The 15,672-nt window shown below is 46.0% G+C and overlaps 1 protein-coding gene across 1 annotated transcript in view; it reads left to right on the top strand.

Moving 5' to 3' along the window:
* The window catches only part of ALOX5 (arachidonate 5-lipoxygenase), a 55,130-nt gene extending 39,843 nt beyond the window's left edge, over window positions 1–15,287 (top strand). The window contains exons 6-14 of the mRNA XM_026657812.2: window positions 832–1,004; window positions 2,178–2,324; window positions 2,409–2,612; window positions 2,963–3,049; window positions 4,943–5,121; window positions 7,595–7,716; window positions 9,108–9,208; window positions 12,425–12,595; window positions 13,382–15,287. Coding sequence (XP_026513597.1) covers window positions 832–1,004; window positions 2,178–2,324; window positions 2,409–2,612; window positions 2,963–3,049; window positions 4,943–5,121; window positions 7,595–7,716; window positions 9,108–9,208; window positions 12,425–12,595; window positions 13,382–13,561 — 1,364 coding nt within the window. The 3' untranslated portion in view covers window positions 13,562–15,287. The remainder of the gene's footprint in view (window positions 1–831; window positions 1,005–2,177; window positions 2,325–2,408; window positions 2,613–2,962; window positions 3,050–4,942; window positions 5,122–7,594; window positions 7,717–9,107; window positions 9,209–12,424; window positions 12,596–13,381) is intronic.
* The last annotated feature ends 385 nt before the right edge of the window (window positions 15,288–15,672 follow it).

Below are 15,672 nucleotides of genomic sequence, written 5' to 3'. Positions count from 1 at the left end.
GCCTGGGAGGGAGGGGGAGATCCCGAGCGGCCGCGGCGCGCGAAACAGCTGTTTCGCGCGCCGCTGCTCCCCCTCCCTCCCAGGCAGCAGCAGCGGAGGTGAGCTAGGGCGGCCCGCGGCACATTTTTAGGGGCGGCATTCTGGCGCCGGCCATGCCGCCCCTAAAAATGTGCCGCCCCAAGCACCAGCTTGTTTGGCTGGTGCCTAGAGCCGGCCCTGTGTCTCATGTGTCATTGGCTGGAACGGCAGCATGACGTTATGAAATCTACAACACAAGATAATGGTGGAAAACACCCAGTGCAACACAAAAGTAATAGCATGGCAAAAAATAGAACAAAAACAAACAAGCAACAAAAAAAAGGCTGAATGAATTTTGCATTTTGTTAGTGTAATGTTGCCTAATCTAGTACAAGTGGATGCAGAATCTCCCTGTATGATTATAATTCATTCCCATACCTAATGATCTTACATCTCTACAGGACCAAAAGGTTTCCAAAATGCTTTGCAAACTTTCTGTATTCAAGAAGTGCTTCACTCCCTACTGAAATGTAGCCACAAGTGGATGGGAACAGAGTGGTCGTTTAATGATACAATGTGCAATAGCTTAGAACAGAAAGTGAACAGTGAAGGTATTTTATTATCCTTTTGCAACTACAAGGGCAGTTTAATTTGAGTGACTGTTATAAACCCCTATTACATGTAGGACACAATATACTGAAAAAAAATCCTTTTCTGCATATCTCATTTACTTAGTGAGGTTCTGTGCACAGTATAATGCAAAAACCATCAGCAGGTAGTGATATGGGTGCTGCATGTTTGTGTCTCCTTCAGAATACGTGATGCAGCACTGGCAGGAAGATTTTATGTTTGGATACCAGTTCCTGAATGGATGCAATCCTGTAATGATCAAAAGATGCAGAGAGCTACCCAAAAAGCTTCCAGTTACCACCGATATGGTAGAATGCAGCCTGGAAAGGAACCTGACTCTGGAAGAGGAAATAAAGGTACAGCATTGAATGAGCATTGACTTGTTCTTTCACTTTGTCTCTCTATATTTATAACAACACTCCAATCACTGTGCTATACTGGCATGGTTTCAGTTATCTCCTTTCATGTGGTTTGTAATGGCAAAGCTAACTTTTTAGATTAGAACAATTCTGCTCACTTTTTTCACTTCCGAGGAGAACGCCTGCAGTTTGAGTAGGCAAGGTTTAGTCCAGTTCCCATTAGAGAAATATCCCTATCACAAAAAATAGTGCTGCAGTTGGCACTAACTGTCCCCCTTACACTGTAGTTGTAGCCATGACATTCCCATGATAGCAGAGAGACAAGGTGGGTGAGGTAATATCTTTTATTGGATCAACTTGTGTTGGTGACAGAAACAAGCTTCTGAGTGTGGCTTAAAAGCTTGTGTCTCTCACCAACACAAGTTGGTCCAATAAAAGATCACCTGATCCATCTTGTTTCCCTTACTGACAGTTTCAGCAAAAGGCTAGGATGGAATGGACTGAATTCCTGGCTCACTCCTAGCGGTGGTTTGCTCTCCTACATCATGCAGATTGGAGTCGCAATGGCAAAGAAATATGGGGGTGGGGATAAGCCATCGCTCTTGGCATATAATCTGTCCTGGGCTGGCAGTGTGATGTGATGGCATGTGTCAAGTGACCACAATGCAAATGCCTAAAAAGAGCATAACTCTTTGCTAAAGCAAACTCGGAATGTTGGACTGTGCAGACTCAAACCAGTTGACCCCGGTAAAGTACCACAGAGATGTGGCTAATGTGTTCTGCAAATGATCATCACATCTCACGCATAAGAAAAGCCAAGCTGGATAAAAAGCTGTTGAGCCCCAGCAAGATGCATGTCACTAAAGCAAACAGCCCTCCTAGAAAAAAGTTATATCTTTAAATGGTAAGTTAAACAAAGCACAGCTTGGGCTAACCTGGTCCAACTGCCAGTCTACAACTACAGGGCATAAACCAACCTCTGACTGATGTGGGAAGATTCTTCTAACCCACATGGGCAAATTATTCTGTAATAGTTCACTATGAGGTATCTTGCACCTTGTCCAAAGCATCTGAGACTATCAGAGACAGAACACTCTCGTCTGGTGAGTCGGTTCCTGTGCCCCCTTCCCTCTCTGCTTAAATGTGTTGCCCCCTTTTCTCTTTCTGCAGCAAGGGAACATTTTCCTAGTGGACTATGAACTGCTGGATGGTATTGATGCCAATAAAACAGACCCATGCACATTACAGTACCTGGCTGCACCCATCTGCTTACTGTATAAGAACATGGAGAATAAGATCGTTCCCATTGCTATCCAGGTATGTTTGTTGTCTGAGCCATTAATGGGGCACTGTGCATTGTTATGGGCAGTGTTTTAAAAAATTATTTTTTAACCCTTTCAGATCAGTCAAATCCCCGGACCAGACAATCCCATTTTCCTCCCGTCAGATGACAAATACGACTGGTTATTGGCGAAAATTTGGGTTCGCTCTTCGGATTTCCACATGCATCAGACTGTGACCCATCTTCTGCGGACACACTTAATTTCAGAAGTGTTTGGTATAGCCATGTTCCGGCAGCTGCCTGCTGTGCACCCCCTTTTCAAGGTAGGTAATTACTTTCAAGGAAGAATAATAGATTCCAGCGAGAGCGTGTGCCGGAGAGATTATCACTCTGTTTCAACAAGGGCTGACTGAGAAGCAGTGGCTCAAAACTTACAAAGGTTTGCAGCTTTCAGGGCACTTTTCTCCTTTCTGTGGGCTGAATATTTTGAAGAACCAGGAGAAAACAAAGTTGTATTAGTTGTATAGATAGTTTGGTTAGTTGCACTCCAAGGTGACATCACAACAAAGTCTGAAATTTCAAGTCTTTAAACTTGTCAGACATTTGCTATGAGATGAAATCATAAAGCGTGAATCAAACTGTGTTCCTTTCTCATTTCTCTTTTCCTGCACAGCTCCTGGTACCCCATGTGCGCTTCACAATAGCCATCAACACCAAAGCCCGAGAGCAGCTCATCTGTGAATGTGGCCTCTTTGACAAGGTGAGACAATCATGCTTCTGCTTTCCTTCCCCCGTCAACTACCCTGCAACCCTTCCTCTGACTGTAAGGCTTACTCCCTTATCTGTCCCTTATGTGTTTTGTTTCTTGTGCTAGATGTTCAAAAAGTTGCACGAGACAACATGAAGATACTGCCTTTCACCTTTAATTGACCAATTCAAAACTGAATGGGGTCTGTAGTAATCAAGTATCATAGGCACTAATGGCTGTTTGGATTGTGTGAACTGAGCTTATATAATATACATACAAACACAATTATATGCAGACATGTATAATTTTATAGCTATAGAAGCTAACACATGGTATGTTTGTACATTATAGGGCTGTAGGGTACAATTTTCAAAAGCACCTGAGTGATTTAGGAGGCTATGGCCCATTTTCAGAAGTGAAAATGGGACTTTAGGTGCTTGTGAAGATGTTTACCCATGGTGTTTGTGTGTTGAAAACTAGATGTCATTGTTGTGTTGTTTGTGCCCAAAAGTTAACCTTATTTAAGTGTAGTTCTTAGACTTCATTTTTGAAGTGTTTAATTATTTGCATGGAAACTGGGTTGTGTACTAAAAATAGTGTAAGGGTCTGATAAGACAAGGAGATAAACCAGGTCTCACTAAACGCCCTGCTAGAAGTGATGCTGAAAGCAAGATAGGTTTCTATGGACCACCAGTCCCCTGCGTCAGTCCTGACCACCATTTCCTTGAATTGCAAAAAACAGCAGAATCATGGCTTTGTGATGATGAATTTTGGAACTGCTGCTGCTGCTATCAACTTGCAGCCATTCCACTTTGGGCTGCAGTTGTCTCAGATTTCACTAGCTAAGCATGACTGGATCTGCTCTGAACTTCCCAGCACCCTGTCTGTGCTACAGCATCATGTATGCACTGCAGACAACTCCATGCAGAAGTTCCCAGGTAACTGCTCACTGAAGGAAAAATCCTGCTGTATATTGGCAGAGAATCAGGCAGGCAGGAGGCCAGCTGGTAACCAATGAAAATGAGATAAGTGTCGTGTGAAGAATTGCAGCTTGGGATGCTAGCAGATAATGATTTGCTGTCTTTCAGTAAATGAGCCTCCACTGAGAGCAGTTTCCATTTGGGGTCAGATGCAGATGATTAGGTTAAGAAGCAACTAGAATTCAGTAAATATAAGATGAGTGATAGGAAGGTGGTGGGGCCATATGTTAGAAAGAGAGAAACTTAGAGGGAAGAACATTTTTTAAAATATTTAATCTGATGCTGTTATGATGCAGCTTGTTACAGGCATGCCATACTTCCGCATGAGATGTAAACTGAAGCCTTGGTCACTTCTGATTTGGTCCCATTGCACATTTCATAAGATGTGATCCAGTTGTTTTGGCCAAATTCCAGTTTGAGTAATTACATACTGCCGCCCTTACTACCCCTCGAATTGGATGCTGTATCCGTCTTCGCCTCCTGTCATAAACTGTCGTGTAAAATTATGGTGCACGGTTAAGCTGCTGGCATGTTCCACCCCAGATGTGACTGCATTCTAGTGACAGTGATCCTGGGGTGCGTGTGCGCATGTATGTGTGGTAAAGTGTTTTGGGATCCTTTGGCAATAAATGGAAGGTATTATTAGGAGATGCTATAAGTGGGAGAAAACCAGTCTGGAAAAACCCTGGATGTGAATGATGATCCGCTAAATGAGTGTGAAAGATCCAAACCCAAATGTGCAGTCTCACTCTGTTTGGCTAAGCCAATAGTAATTCACGTGGAGGTTTGAGTTTCTCCTGCAGAAACATGTGCATGGGCCTGCTCCCATACCAGCTGCTGGGAGGTGGACAGGACAGCATGTGAGACCTCAGCAAGGGCAACCACGTTCTCCTAATGCTCTTGAGTCTCGTTTTTTACACTGAAGGCGAATGCCACTGGCGGAGGTGGACATGTGCAAATGGTCCAGCGAGCAACAAAAGAACTTACCTACAGTTCCCTCTGCTTCCCAGAGGAAATCAAAGCCAAAGGGATGGACAGCAAGGAAGATATTCCATATTACTACTATCGGGATGATGGCATCAAAGTCTGGGAGGCAATAAAGAGGTAGGAGACACTGTGTGTCTCTGTCACTTTGGATCAAACCTGCCTGCCTGTTCTTGCAAGTAAAAATGTGGGGTGGGGGGAGGGTTGCTAGCCCTGCAAATTGAACCTGGGCTCTGGGAGCCATGCTGGGTACTTTCCTTCTTGTGTGTCTTGACCAGCGACAGAGATTCTGCTGGCCAAATTCTGCCCCCAGAGACACCTGTGCAGCCCATGCTTTTCAGTAGGATTGCATGGGGTTAAATAAGGGTTGAATTTGGCCACAAGATGGAACATAATCAACTGTACTATCAGTGATGGACGAGCCAGAATAGAATCTATCTGCCTGTCCCAGAGTTGTTAGCTCTGCAGGGTCAATAGGCCTCATTCACACCAGAGAGTTGTGATTTCACATGTGGACAGGCCATTATTTTGGCTTGAGAGTGACTTGCTCTGGCTTAAGCCAGTTAGGCTTCAGCTAAACTGAGTTAAAGCCCTCTTGAACTGAAAGCATTAGTGCATGTTATTAATAGTCAGTATATTTGGAAACTCTGGTTCACATTCTTCTCCCCTATGCTCAGCTCTTGGTTTGGCAGCTGTTTATCTTGAGTATCTCCCAACACTGTTAGATCCCAGATGAAAGGCAAGGAAATCCCCTCTTTCATGTGGTTATTTTCTTGATGCACTGGGTGGTGTTTTTCTCCCCTTTACTGATTAATCTTGCTTATATGCCTTTACAAGTACTGAATAGTACTTTACTCCATCGATAGCCAGGGGCGGCTCTAGGCACCAGCAAAGCAAGCACGTGCTTGGGGCAGCCCATTTGCAGGGGCGGCAGGAATCCAGCATGGGAGTTGAGAACCAACAGGGGGCCCTGGGAGCTGTAGTTCCTTGGTTAGCTCCCTGCCTATAGAGCCAGCCCTGGAGCAGGGAAAGAACTACATTTCCCAGCATTCCCTTGGCCACTACCAACAGGAAAGAGGGGGAGGGAGTGAGGTAGCTGAGACCTCATGCTGCAGCTTGCTGTGAATGGAGAGCTGCACTCTGAAGGGTAGGGATACCATATTTTAACATTAAAAAAACAGGACACTCCACAGGGAGGAAGGGTAGCCCCACCCTGCCACCATCCACCCCCTCTGACTGCCCCTCACAGAAACCCCAACCCATCCAACCCCCCCGGCCCCCTGATCACCCCCTCCCGGGACCCCACCCCCTATCTAAGCCTCCCTTCTCCTTGTCTCCAACTGCCCCCTCCTGAAACTGCCCCAACTTCCCTCCTAGGACCCCACCCCCTACCTGTCCCCTGACAAACCCCTGGGACTCCAATGCCTATCCAACTGCTGCCTGTCCCCTGACTGCCCCCCCAACCCCTGACCCATCTAACCCCCCCTTCTCTCTGCCCCTGACTGCCCCCCCAAACCTCCGCCCCATCCAACCCCCTAGCCCCCTTACCGTGCCACTCAGACCAGCATGTCTGGCTCCGCGCAGCGCCAGACACACTGCTGCATACATGCTGCCGTGCTCCCCCGCGGAGCCACAGGTCCCCTTCCCCCTCCCCCCCCCCCAGCACCTGCCTTCCAGATTTGAACAGCTCAAAATTCTGTTCTTAAGCGGCTCAGATGTGGGGTGCAGATACTGGTCACTGCAGTCACTGGTCACATGGCAAATTACTCTTCCAGTTGTAGGCTAAATGCAATGCAGTGAAAGGAAGTCAATTCTGACACACAGGGGTCGATTTTGCACTGCCCTGCACCTGGTATAGTCCTCTTCATCTGGACGAGGTGGATCTAAAACGCTGCCAGTGGGGTTAGTGGAGAACTGGGAGCATTTTTTACCCCAGGGGGAAGACAGTGGAGAATGTGGAGAGCTTTATCTCCGGCTGCTGCAAGATTTTGTTTAAGAGCACTTTGCGTCAGCAGCCCTTGCAGAGGGAGGGAGTTCAATGGAAGTGTCAGAATAGAGAGAGGATGATCACTTAGTGCATTGGGTTAGGAAGGAACTGCAGCCAAAGAGTATAAAGATGGAGGAGGAGAGAAAGGGAGGTTTGGGCAGAAGGGAGTGTGAAGAAATGTCATCAGAGATCTAGGCAGAGGCTCAAAGGGGAAGGCAAGAAATGCAGACTTGATTGAGGAGGCCAGAGAGAATAAATGGAGGGAGTCAAAGAACAGGGGTGGGGGGATCAGGGAATGACATCATTCTGAGCAGGCTGAAGGAGATGTGCAAAGGCCAGAGATAATGCCATAGTTGCAGATGACTCGGAGCTGCTAGAGGGACTCCCCACCCAAGCCATGTTGCCATCAATGAGGCCCTCTGAGATCATGGAGTCCTCCACCCTCCACTGCCTCCTGTCCTGGGAGCAAATGCATGTTCGGAAGGTTGTGGCCGTGCCCGCCTGCCAGTGCAATGTTTGATGTGCTCTCCGAGACACCACGGCAAAGAGTCTGCAGGAAATGACAGGGCTTCCCTTCTGCTCTTTGTTCCCTTGCTGTGGCTGAAGCTTCATGACAGACGTGATTGACATCTACTACGAGAGTGATGAGGTCGTGTGTGAGGACCTGGAGCTTCAGGCCTTCGTCAAGGACGTCTATGTCTATGGAATGAAGGGCAACAAGTCTTCAGGTGAGATGTGTCAGCCTGGTCAGGGCTGAGTCTTCCATGGTGCCAGCCACAACTCAAAGCCACACACCCCAACGCCTTGGAGTCTCTCCCTCCTGGTTTTGTGGTTAAGGCACTGGGCTGGAACTCAGGGGATCTTGGTTCTAATGTCTGTGTCCTTCAGCTCACTGTCTGTACATTGGGGATAACTGCGCTTCATCTTGTCTGTTTGGTTTGTAAGCTTCTTGGGACAGGGGCAGTTTTGTGCATGTGCTGCCCCCAGCACAATGGGGCCTTTATTTTGGTCGGGGCCTCAGGACAATACAAATAATAAATACAAAAGCATCTTTGATTCATCTAGTCCAAGCCCTCCCGTAAGCAGGGAGGGCACTGGCTATACCTGTATCTCCCTGCCCTTCAGATTCACCCAGTGTTGTGCCATCGCTGCCTTGCTATTAAGGTATTCCACACTTGTGGATGCCACTCTCACAACACTTTCAAAGTTGGATTCACCTTCGCTTTCTCATCTCTCTGCTTCCCCGTTCTTGGAAGTAGCTGGCTGGAATTGGACCTTCCCATAGATTATGTGATTCTGGTCTCACCACCCTATATACGCATCCCCCCTCCCCCTCCCCGCACAGTCTGGCCTCAAGGAAGGGTGGGGAAATCTCTGCTGGTGGGAAGAGCATTATGCACAGGAGACGCCCTAATCCCTTTTCTCCCCCCAGCTGTCTCCCATAGGTTAACGAAAGCGTGGTTTTCTCTGCAATCACCTCTTCGGAGCTCCACTTGGTTTTACCTAGTCTTAAGGGTGTCTGATGTGAATATTTCTGTTCCTCCTCCCCTTGTTCCCCTGAACAGGTTTAGAATTGCCATTTTCCCACCTCCCACCATCCCTTAAATGCTGCCTTCAGGCTAATCGTATGTCATTGTCCCTCTGCCTCCTGGGTCATTTACTCGCCAGACTTTTTAGACATAGCGCAGCAATGTTTACTCTTGTACAACGTTGCCCTGCTTGAATTGTGAACTGAGGTGAAAGGGGAATGGCTGAGAGTGCTCAGCTCTCATTCATGTCCTTAGCTGCTGGGGACCTGGTCCGAAGAAATAGAATGGAATTGTTTTAAAATATAAAAACACACCTTTGCCTTCATATAGAACCTTTCACCTGAGGATCTCACAGGGCCTTACAAACATCAATGAAGCCTTAAAATTCCCCTGTGAGGTGGGTCAGTGAATCCACCATTTTACAGATGGGTTGCTGAGGATCAGAGAGGTGCCAAGGCCACCTGGCAGATCAGTAGCAGAAGCCAGGAACAGAAAGTCATGCGCTGTTTGACCTACCGCAGGCCAATAACTCAGGTGTGCCATAACTGATCCAAACCTTATTTCCAGCTTTCTTCTCCTCCCCCTTTTAGGATTTCCGAAGACAATCAAGACCCGCGAGAAGCTATCGGAATATCTAACTGTGGCAATATTCACAGCGTCAGCCCAGCACGCGGCTGTGAATTTTGGTCAGGTAAGGGTGTAGAAGAGTTGGACTCATGGCTGGCTGTGGAGCAGCAGCTCTCTTCTCATCAGGTGCCTCCTGTTGACCATCGTGCCGGTCCCACTGTGGCCCACCTCTTCTCGTGACTCAGCCCCCTGGCCAGTCATGTTTAGTCCCCTCCCTGCCAGAGAGTCTAACAAATAAATGTCCATTCTCCTTATGTCCGGTCTTTGACCCCGATGCTGGGCCCTGTGGTCTTTTCACACCTTTGTCTCAGGGCTTTCCAGTGTCCCTATCCCCTTATATCTGGGGGCTTCATGCCTCCTTCACCAGTGGCTGGTAGGAGACCCCAGGCTCCCCCTCTCCTGAGGGCTCCAGCCCAGGGACCCTCTGGTGAGCAGGCAAGGTCTGTTTATTCAGACCCACCCCCAGCTTCCTCCCTGGGCTTCTTCCTGCTGTGGTCTTTTCCCAGGCCTTCTCCCCCCTGCATCCCTAAGTTCACCCTTCTTGCAGGGCCAGGACTTGCTGGGCTCCCCCTTGGACTCCTCCAACATAATCCCAAACCAACAGCCAAATCTTAAAACGAACTTCTGCCCTCCTCAGACTTGATCTTTCATTCCTCAATCCAACGCCTGCAAGGGCTCTCTTCCTGGAAGTCCAGTCCAGTATGAGGGCTCCCCATCGGAGCCTGCTCCACTCCCCAGCAGCTGCTCCGTGTCTCTGCGGGCCTCTAGCCAGACTTCTCTACTCAGGAGAGGATCCCAAGGCCAATTCTCTCCCACACTGTCTCTTTGATCCTCCCGTTGTCTCCACTCTCTAGTCCCAGAGAGTGACTGCAGAGTTTCTTCTGCTCCAGCCTGCCAGTCTTTAAAGCAACCAGCAGCTCCTCCCCAGCTGAGATTCACCTTTAATTAAGCCTGACTCACTCTCCAGATGCAGCCAGGTGGGTTAACTGGCCTCTCAGGCCCTCATTAACCCCTTTATTTCCTGTGTGGGGTTCACACGTTCTTATTTTCAAGAAGAATAGCTCTCATATCAGTTGGGATGTGCAGCCGCAGTGACTTGGACTGGGAACTTTTTTTAAATGTATGGTTACACACTCAATTGCCCTTCTGTGCTAAAATACCCGCCTAGCCTCCTGCAAACACCATCAAAGTCCATGGGAACCGTGCCTTTTGAAAGGCCACTTATTTCAGTGCCTAAATATGGATTTTGGTGCCTAATTTGAGTCACAGATTTGAACATTTTGGCTTCAGTGTTCAGATTATGGGTAACATTTTCAAACATGCCTAAGTCCCGTTTTCAGAAGGGTCTTAGAAGGCTAACTTTCATGGAAAGTCAATGGGACTTAGACTCTTAGGTCACGTTGGGTAAAATTTTCAAAAGTTCAGTAACCCCAACCAATGAGGAAGTGGATCTCAGGCCATTTTAAAGTTTACTGAGACACTTCCTGGTTTTAAAGTCCCACGATGGGACTCATCATGCTACATTGCGAACAGAATGTTGGGAATCATTGTGAAAGGGATAGATAATAAGACAGAAAATATCACATTGCCTCTATATAAATCCATGGTATGCCCACAGCTTGAATACTGCATGCAGATGTGGTCCCCCCACCTCAAAAAAGATATATTGGAATTGGGAAAGGTACAGAAAAGGGCAATAAAAATGATTAGGGGTATGGAACAGCTTCCATATGAGGAGAGATTAATAAGACTGTGACTTTTCAGTTTGGAAAAGAGACAACTAAAGGGGGATATGATAGAGGTCTATAAAATCATGATTGGTGTGGAGAAAGTAAATAAGGAAGTGTTATTTACTCTTTCACATAACCCACGAACTAGGGGTCACCAAATGAAAGTAATAGGCAGCAGGTTTAAAACAAACAAAAGGAAGTATTTCTTCACACAGTGCGCAGTCAACCTGTGGAACTCCTTGCCAGAGGATGTTGTGAAGACCAAGATTATAACAGGGTTCAAAAAATAACTAGATAAATTCAGCAATGGCTGTTAGCCAGGATGGGCAGGGATGGTGTCCCTAGCCTCTGTTTGCCAGAAGCTGGGAATGGGCGACAGCGGGTGGATCACTTGATGATTACCTGTTCTGTTCATTCCCTCTGGGGTACCTAGCATTGTCCATTGTGGAAAGACATGATACTGGGCTACATGGACCTTTGGTCTGACCCAGTATGGCCGTTCCTATGTTCTTATATTTTTACATGATAACAGGGGTATCCCAACATGCCCTGTGCTGGCAGTATACCCACCACAAAACAGCCTACCTTTAGAATCCTGTTTTTTCTCCAATATTGAACAGCTTTGGAAAATAAAATGTATAATAATCTCCCCTTATCTCCTACGTGGAACAAATTAAGTGTCTCACCAGACCTGAATAGTCTTCCAGTGGGTCTGGACTACAAAAAAAGTGCTTTCCTAAACTCAGTTAGTTGACTCAAGTTAACCAACATGACTGAAAGTGTCCCTTAATACCTAGTGTAGACACAGTTTAAGCCTTTTAAACTCCTGTTAGCTTGTCCTTTTATAACTTTGAGGGATAGTCAAGGCTACAGCCAAGGCTAACATGATTTTAAACGTGGTAAACTGCATCTACACTAGGTGACGGGGGTGTTTCAAGTCACCTGACTCTAACCCCCAGCCCCACTGCTACCCCTCACACACACATAACCTGTTTTCTTCATATAGGCAGACCCATTTTGGCCTGGGAGAACCTAATTAAAAATTCTGCCCAGCCAGGAAAAATAGCATCAATTTACTATATAAAGTAAGTTGCTTTCAGTATCCCAAACATCCCAGGCCAATACACCTCTGCTCTGGAGGGACTGGAAAGATTCCACAGTCAGAAGCAAAATCTTCCTTGGTTTTGACTATGTGCAAACGTTTTGTTATATACAGTGTTGTTGTAGTCATGTCGATCCCAGGATATCAGAGAGACAAGGCAGATGAGGTAATATCTTTTCTTGGATCAAGTTCTTTTGGCCAGAGAGACAAGCTTTCGAGCTTACCCAGAACTCCTCTTCTTCAGCTGATCTGAGGAAGAACTCTGTGTAAGAGAATTTGTCTCTCTCGCCAACAGAAGTTGGTCCAATAAAAGATATTACCTCACCCGCCTTGTCTCTCTGATATCCTGGGATCGACATGGCTACAATAACGCTGTATTAGTGACTTTCCTAAATGCCGATGGTTGTGATTTTCACTGCTCTCTCTTGCTTTGTCTTTCCTCTCTCAGTATGACTGGTGTTCCTGGATTCCCAACTCACCTCCAACCATGCGACAGCCTCCCCCTACAGAAAAGGGGACAGTCACAATTGAGCAGATTGTGGAGAGCTTGCCAGACAGGGGTCGCTCTTGTTGGCATCTTGGAGCTGTCTGGGCCTTGAGCCAGTTCCAGGAGAATGAAGTAAGTTCAAGACCTTGTCTATTCTCTCTCAGGAGTCTGACTGCTCAGGGTTCACTCATCTCACAAGGCAAGGAAGGGGTTAACATTTTTCACTTGAATACTTGTAGAACCACAAAACTGGTTGCTTCGTGACCTCAATCCTTCAAAGGACTTGGGCGGTGATATCGCGGCTGCCAGTCCTGCTGGCAAGTGGACTGTGCACTGCCAATTACTGTAGCTCTACCATGGCTCCAACCAAGAGGGTACTGTAACCTAGAGTTATAGGAGAGGGCAGAAGGAGGGTCATGGCAAAACCACAAACTGGGAGCCAGGAGATCTGGGTTCTGTTCCTGGCTCTTTGCAAGTCACTTTGCCTCCCACTGCCTGTTTCCTCCTCTGTAAATGGGATAATGATATTCACCTACCTTGCAAAGGGGCTGTGTGGCCAAATTCATGCAGGTTTGTGGACCACATTTTGAAGGGATGGAGGTTGAGTGAGGATACGTACAGTGATAACTCTCTGTAAGAAGAGGTGAGCCTCAACTCAAAGGGTGAAACAATGGACGCCTCCTAGGGACACTCTGGAGTAGTTGCCCAAAGCAGGGAGCTGCATGATGGCAAAAGGGTACGTTGTGTGGCTTTTCTTTAGAATCCAAACAGACCAAAGTCTCCAGCAGCAGCGCTGATGTGTCCCAGGAGAGGGGGTTGCGTTGCTGCAGGATGGGACATTTAGACAGAACAGCTGGGGCTCCAGGGTTTATTTCCAACCTACCCCAAGAGTGATCTCTTTGTGTCTTCTACGATTAGCTGTTCCTGGGTATGTACCCAGATGAGCACTTCGTAGAGAAGCCGGTGAAGCAGGCCATGATGAAATTCCGCAAGGATCTCGATGAGATCGTCAGCGTCATCACTGAACGGAACAAGAACAAAAAACTACCCTACTATTACCTTTCCCCAAACCGCATCCCCAACAGCGTCGCTGTCTGAGCAGAGCTCCATGAGAGGCTGAAAGTTTGGAAAGCTCCATGACATGCGCCACTCATGAGCAGGCCCATCAGCAAAACAAGAAGCAACTCAGACCTCACTCAAAGTGGACCTTGAGTGGTTTTTGAGTTACAAAATAAGTTTGGTTATTACTTTAATCATTTTACATGTTAATTATTATCAGGAAATATCAGTTCAAATGTGTTCAGAAGTTCGTCTTAAAAGCGTTTACAAATCTTCAGACCCAGCAGTGTTTGCAAGCCAAATTGTGCATGAGATCAGGAAAGTTCGGATGACTAGAAACTGACTGAAAACAGAAACTGACTGGTCTATTCACATCTTGCGTTTCACTCAGCTTGGTCAGCAAAAATACACATCATCAGGAGCAGCAAGTAAATTAGATTTTAATTCGGTTTTAATAAATGGCAGTGATATCAGGAACACAACAAAGCAAATTTACTTTTTAAAACTGGGCTTTTAAATCCAATTTTTAATGTATTTTTTTATCTTAGTCATAAACTTCCTGATTTGGAACCAGAAATAGAAGCCAGAAAATATCACTGTGTGTTCATATGAAGTGGTGTGGTCTCATGTGGAAGGAGGCTTCAGTAATTTTTTTGAATCAGGGTGTTATCTTTCTACATGAAATTTTAAAAGTTCTCTTCTCAGTGTCTTTCAACAGATGTTTTGTATTGTTGCGTATGGACAGACTTTTTGCTAGCTCCGCAATAAATGCAGACTGAGAAGTGCTTTTACTCAGTTTGTTTCCTGGCTGAGGTGGGTGGTTTTCAGGGTTTGGTTCGCCTTTTTTTGTTTGTTTGTTTAGTTTAGGTACAATATGGCTCAGTGTTTAGAAATGAAAATCTGAGGTTGTAGATCAAGAGGGCTGGTATGGGAATAGAAAGGCCCCAGCGCCTCTGAAATCAGCTTCTCAATGTCTGCCCCATTCAGCACAGTTCACCATCTTTATCAGAAGGCCTCTTTCATTAAGTAACTATTTTTTGTCAGTACCATTGAGTAGTTAAGACCCAGCTTCACTGGCTGTGTGCATGTATATAAACTGCAGAAACGCCCCCATCCCTCCTCCGCCCCCCTCCATCATGCACTTATAAGGATACCTACGTGTTAGAAGGATCAGGGACATAGAACAATCTGTGTTTTGCTTCCATGGCCTTTTAGCTGAAAACCCCAAACCTTGACCTTGATCTTCACAGTATCTAATCAATAAATAGAACAGCTTCTATCCAAGAGCTTGGAGTGGGACTAGTGTGTGAAAAGCCCCATGGACCGGTTTGAGTCAGGGCTATTTGGTGTCATCCAACAGTTCAACATTTCCTCTTGGCGCTGCATTGAAGTCACTAGGCTTGACTAATACGAGACCTGGCTGCCACTGCATGACACTATGCATTTTTGCAAATTACTTCTTGGAAAATAGAGATTACCGTTGGTTATAAAGAAACTCAATACAAAAGGCTAAATTCATTTGTGGTGTAATCTCATTGGTTTTACACCATAAATGAAGTTGGTCCACTCTTTTCTAAACACAGTAATAATGCATATAGAAATGAGATTAGGGAAACGTAAAGGGAAGGTTTGTGCTTTTGTTAATAACACCCTTGGTTATTTCTCCCATATTTTGTTGCCTGAAATATACCCTTGTGCCCTTACAGAATGTATTCTCCATAGATAAAAGTCTGTTTTGCTAATGGAATAAAACTGAACAAGAAAATAGGTCTGAATATTTTATTTCTCAATATCAACCATGATCAACTATTACAGAGGCTCCATATATACCGAAAGCCAACAGCTGCAGAGGCATTTTATGAATTAGTGTTCACAATTTAGAGATGGTCACACTTCTGCAGTTAAAGAAATATGGTCATTTTCACTATTAACATAAATTTTAGAAAATGGTGCCATTAAAACATGTATGCTTTATATCCCCCTATGTTGCATATTCCCCACCTTGGTTTGTGGAAAGGGAAAGCCAAATAGATTTCATACGTCTTACACTTCAAACTGTTTCTCCCCCCCCCCCCCCCGAATAATAACAGCAAATGCGGAAGATAAAACCACTTCCTGCTGGGCGATAATATATTTGAAGTTGATGTGCC

The sequence above is a fragment of the Terrapene carolina genome, unplaced genomic scaffold (genome assembly GCF_002925995.2).
Source record: "Terrapene carolina triunguis isolate 2854851 unplaced genomic scaffold, T_m_triunguis-2.0 Scaffold310, whole genome shotgun sequence".
In the NCBI taxonomy this organism is placed as follows: domain Eukaryota; kingdom Metazoa; phylum Chordata; order Testudines; family Emydidae; genus Terrapene; species Terrapene triunguis.
This window is presented reverse-complemented; position numbering and strand designations above follow the sequence as displayed.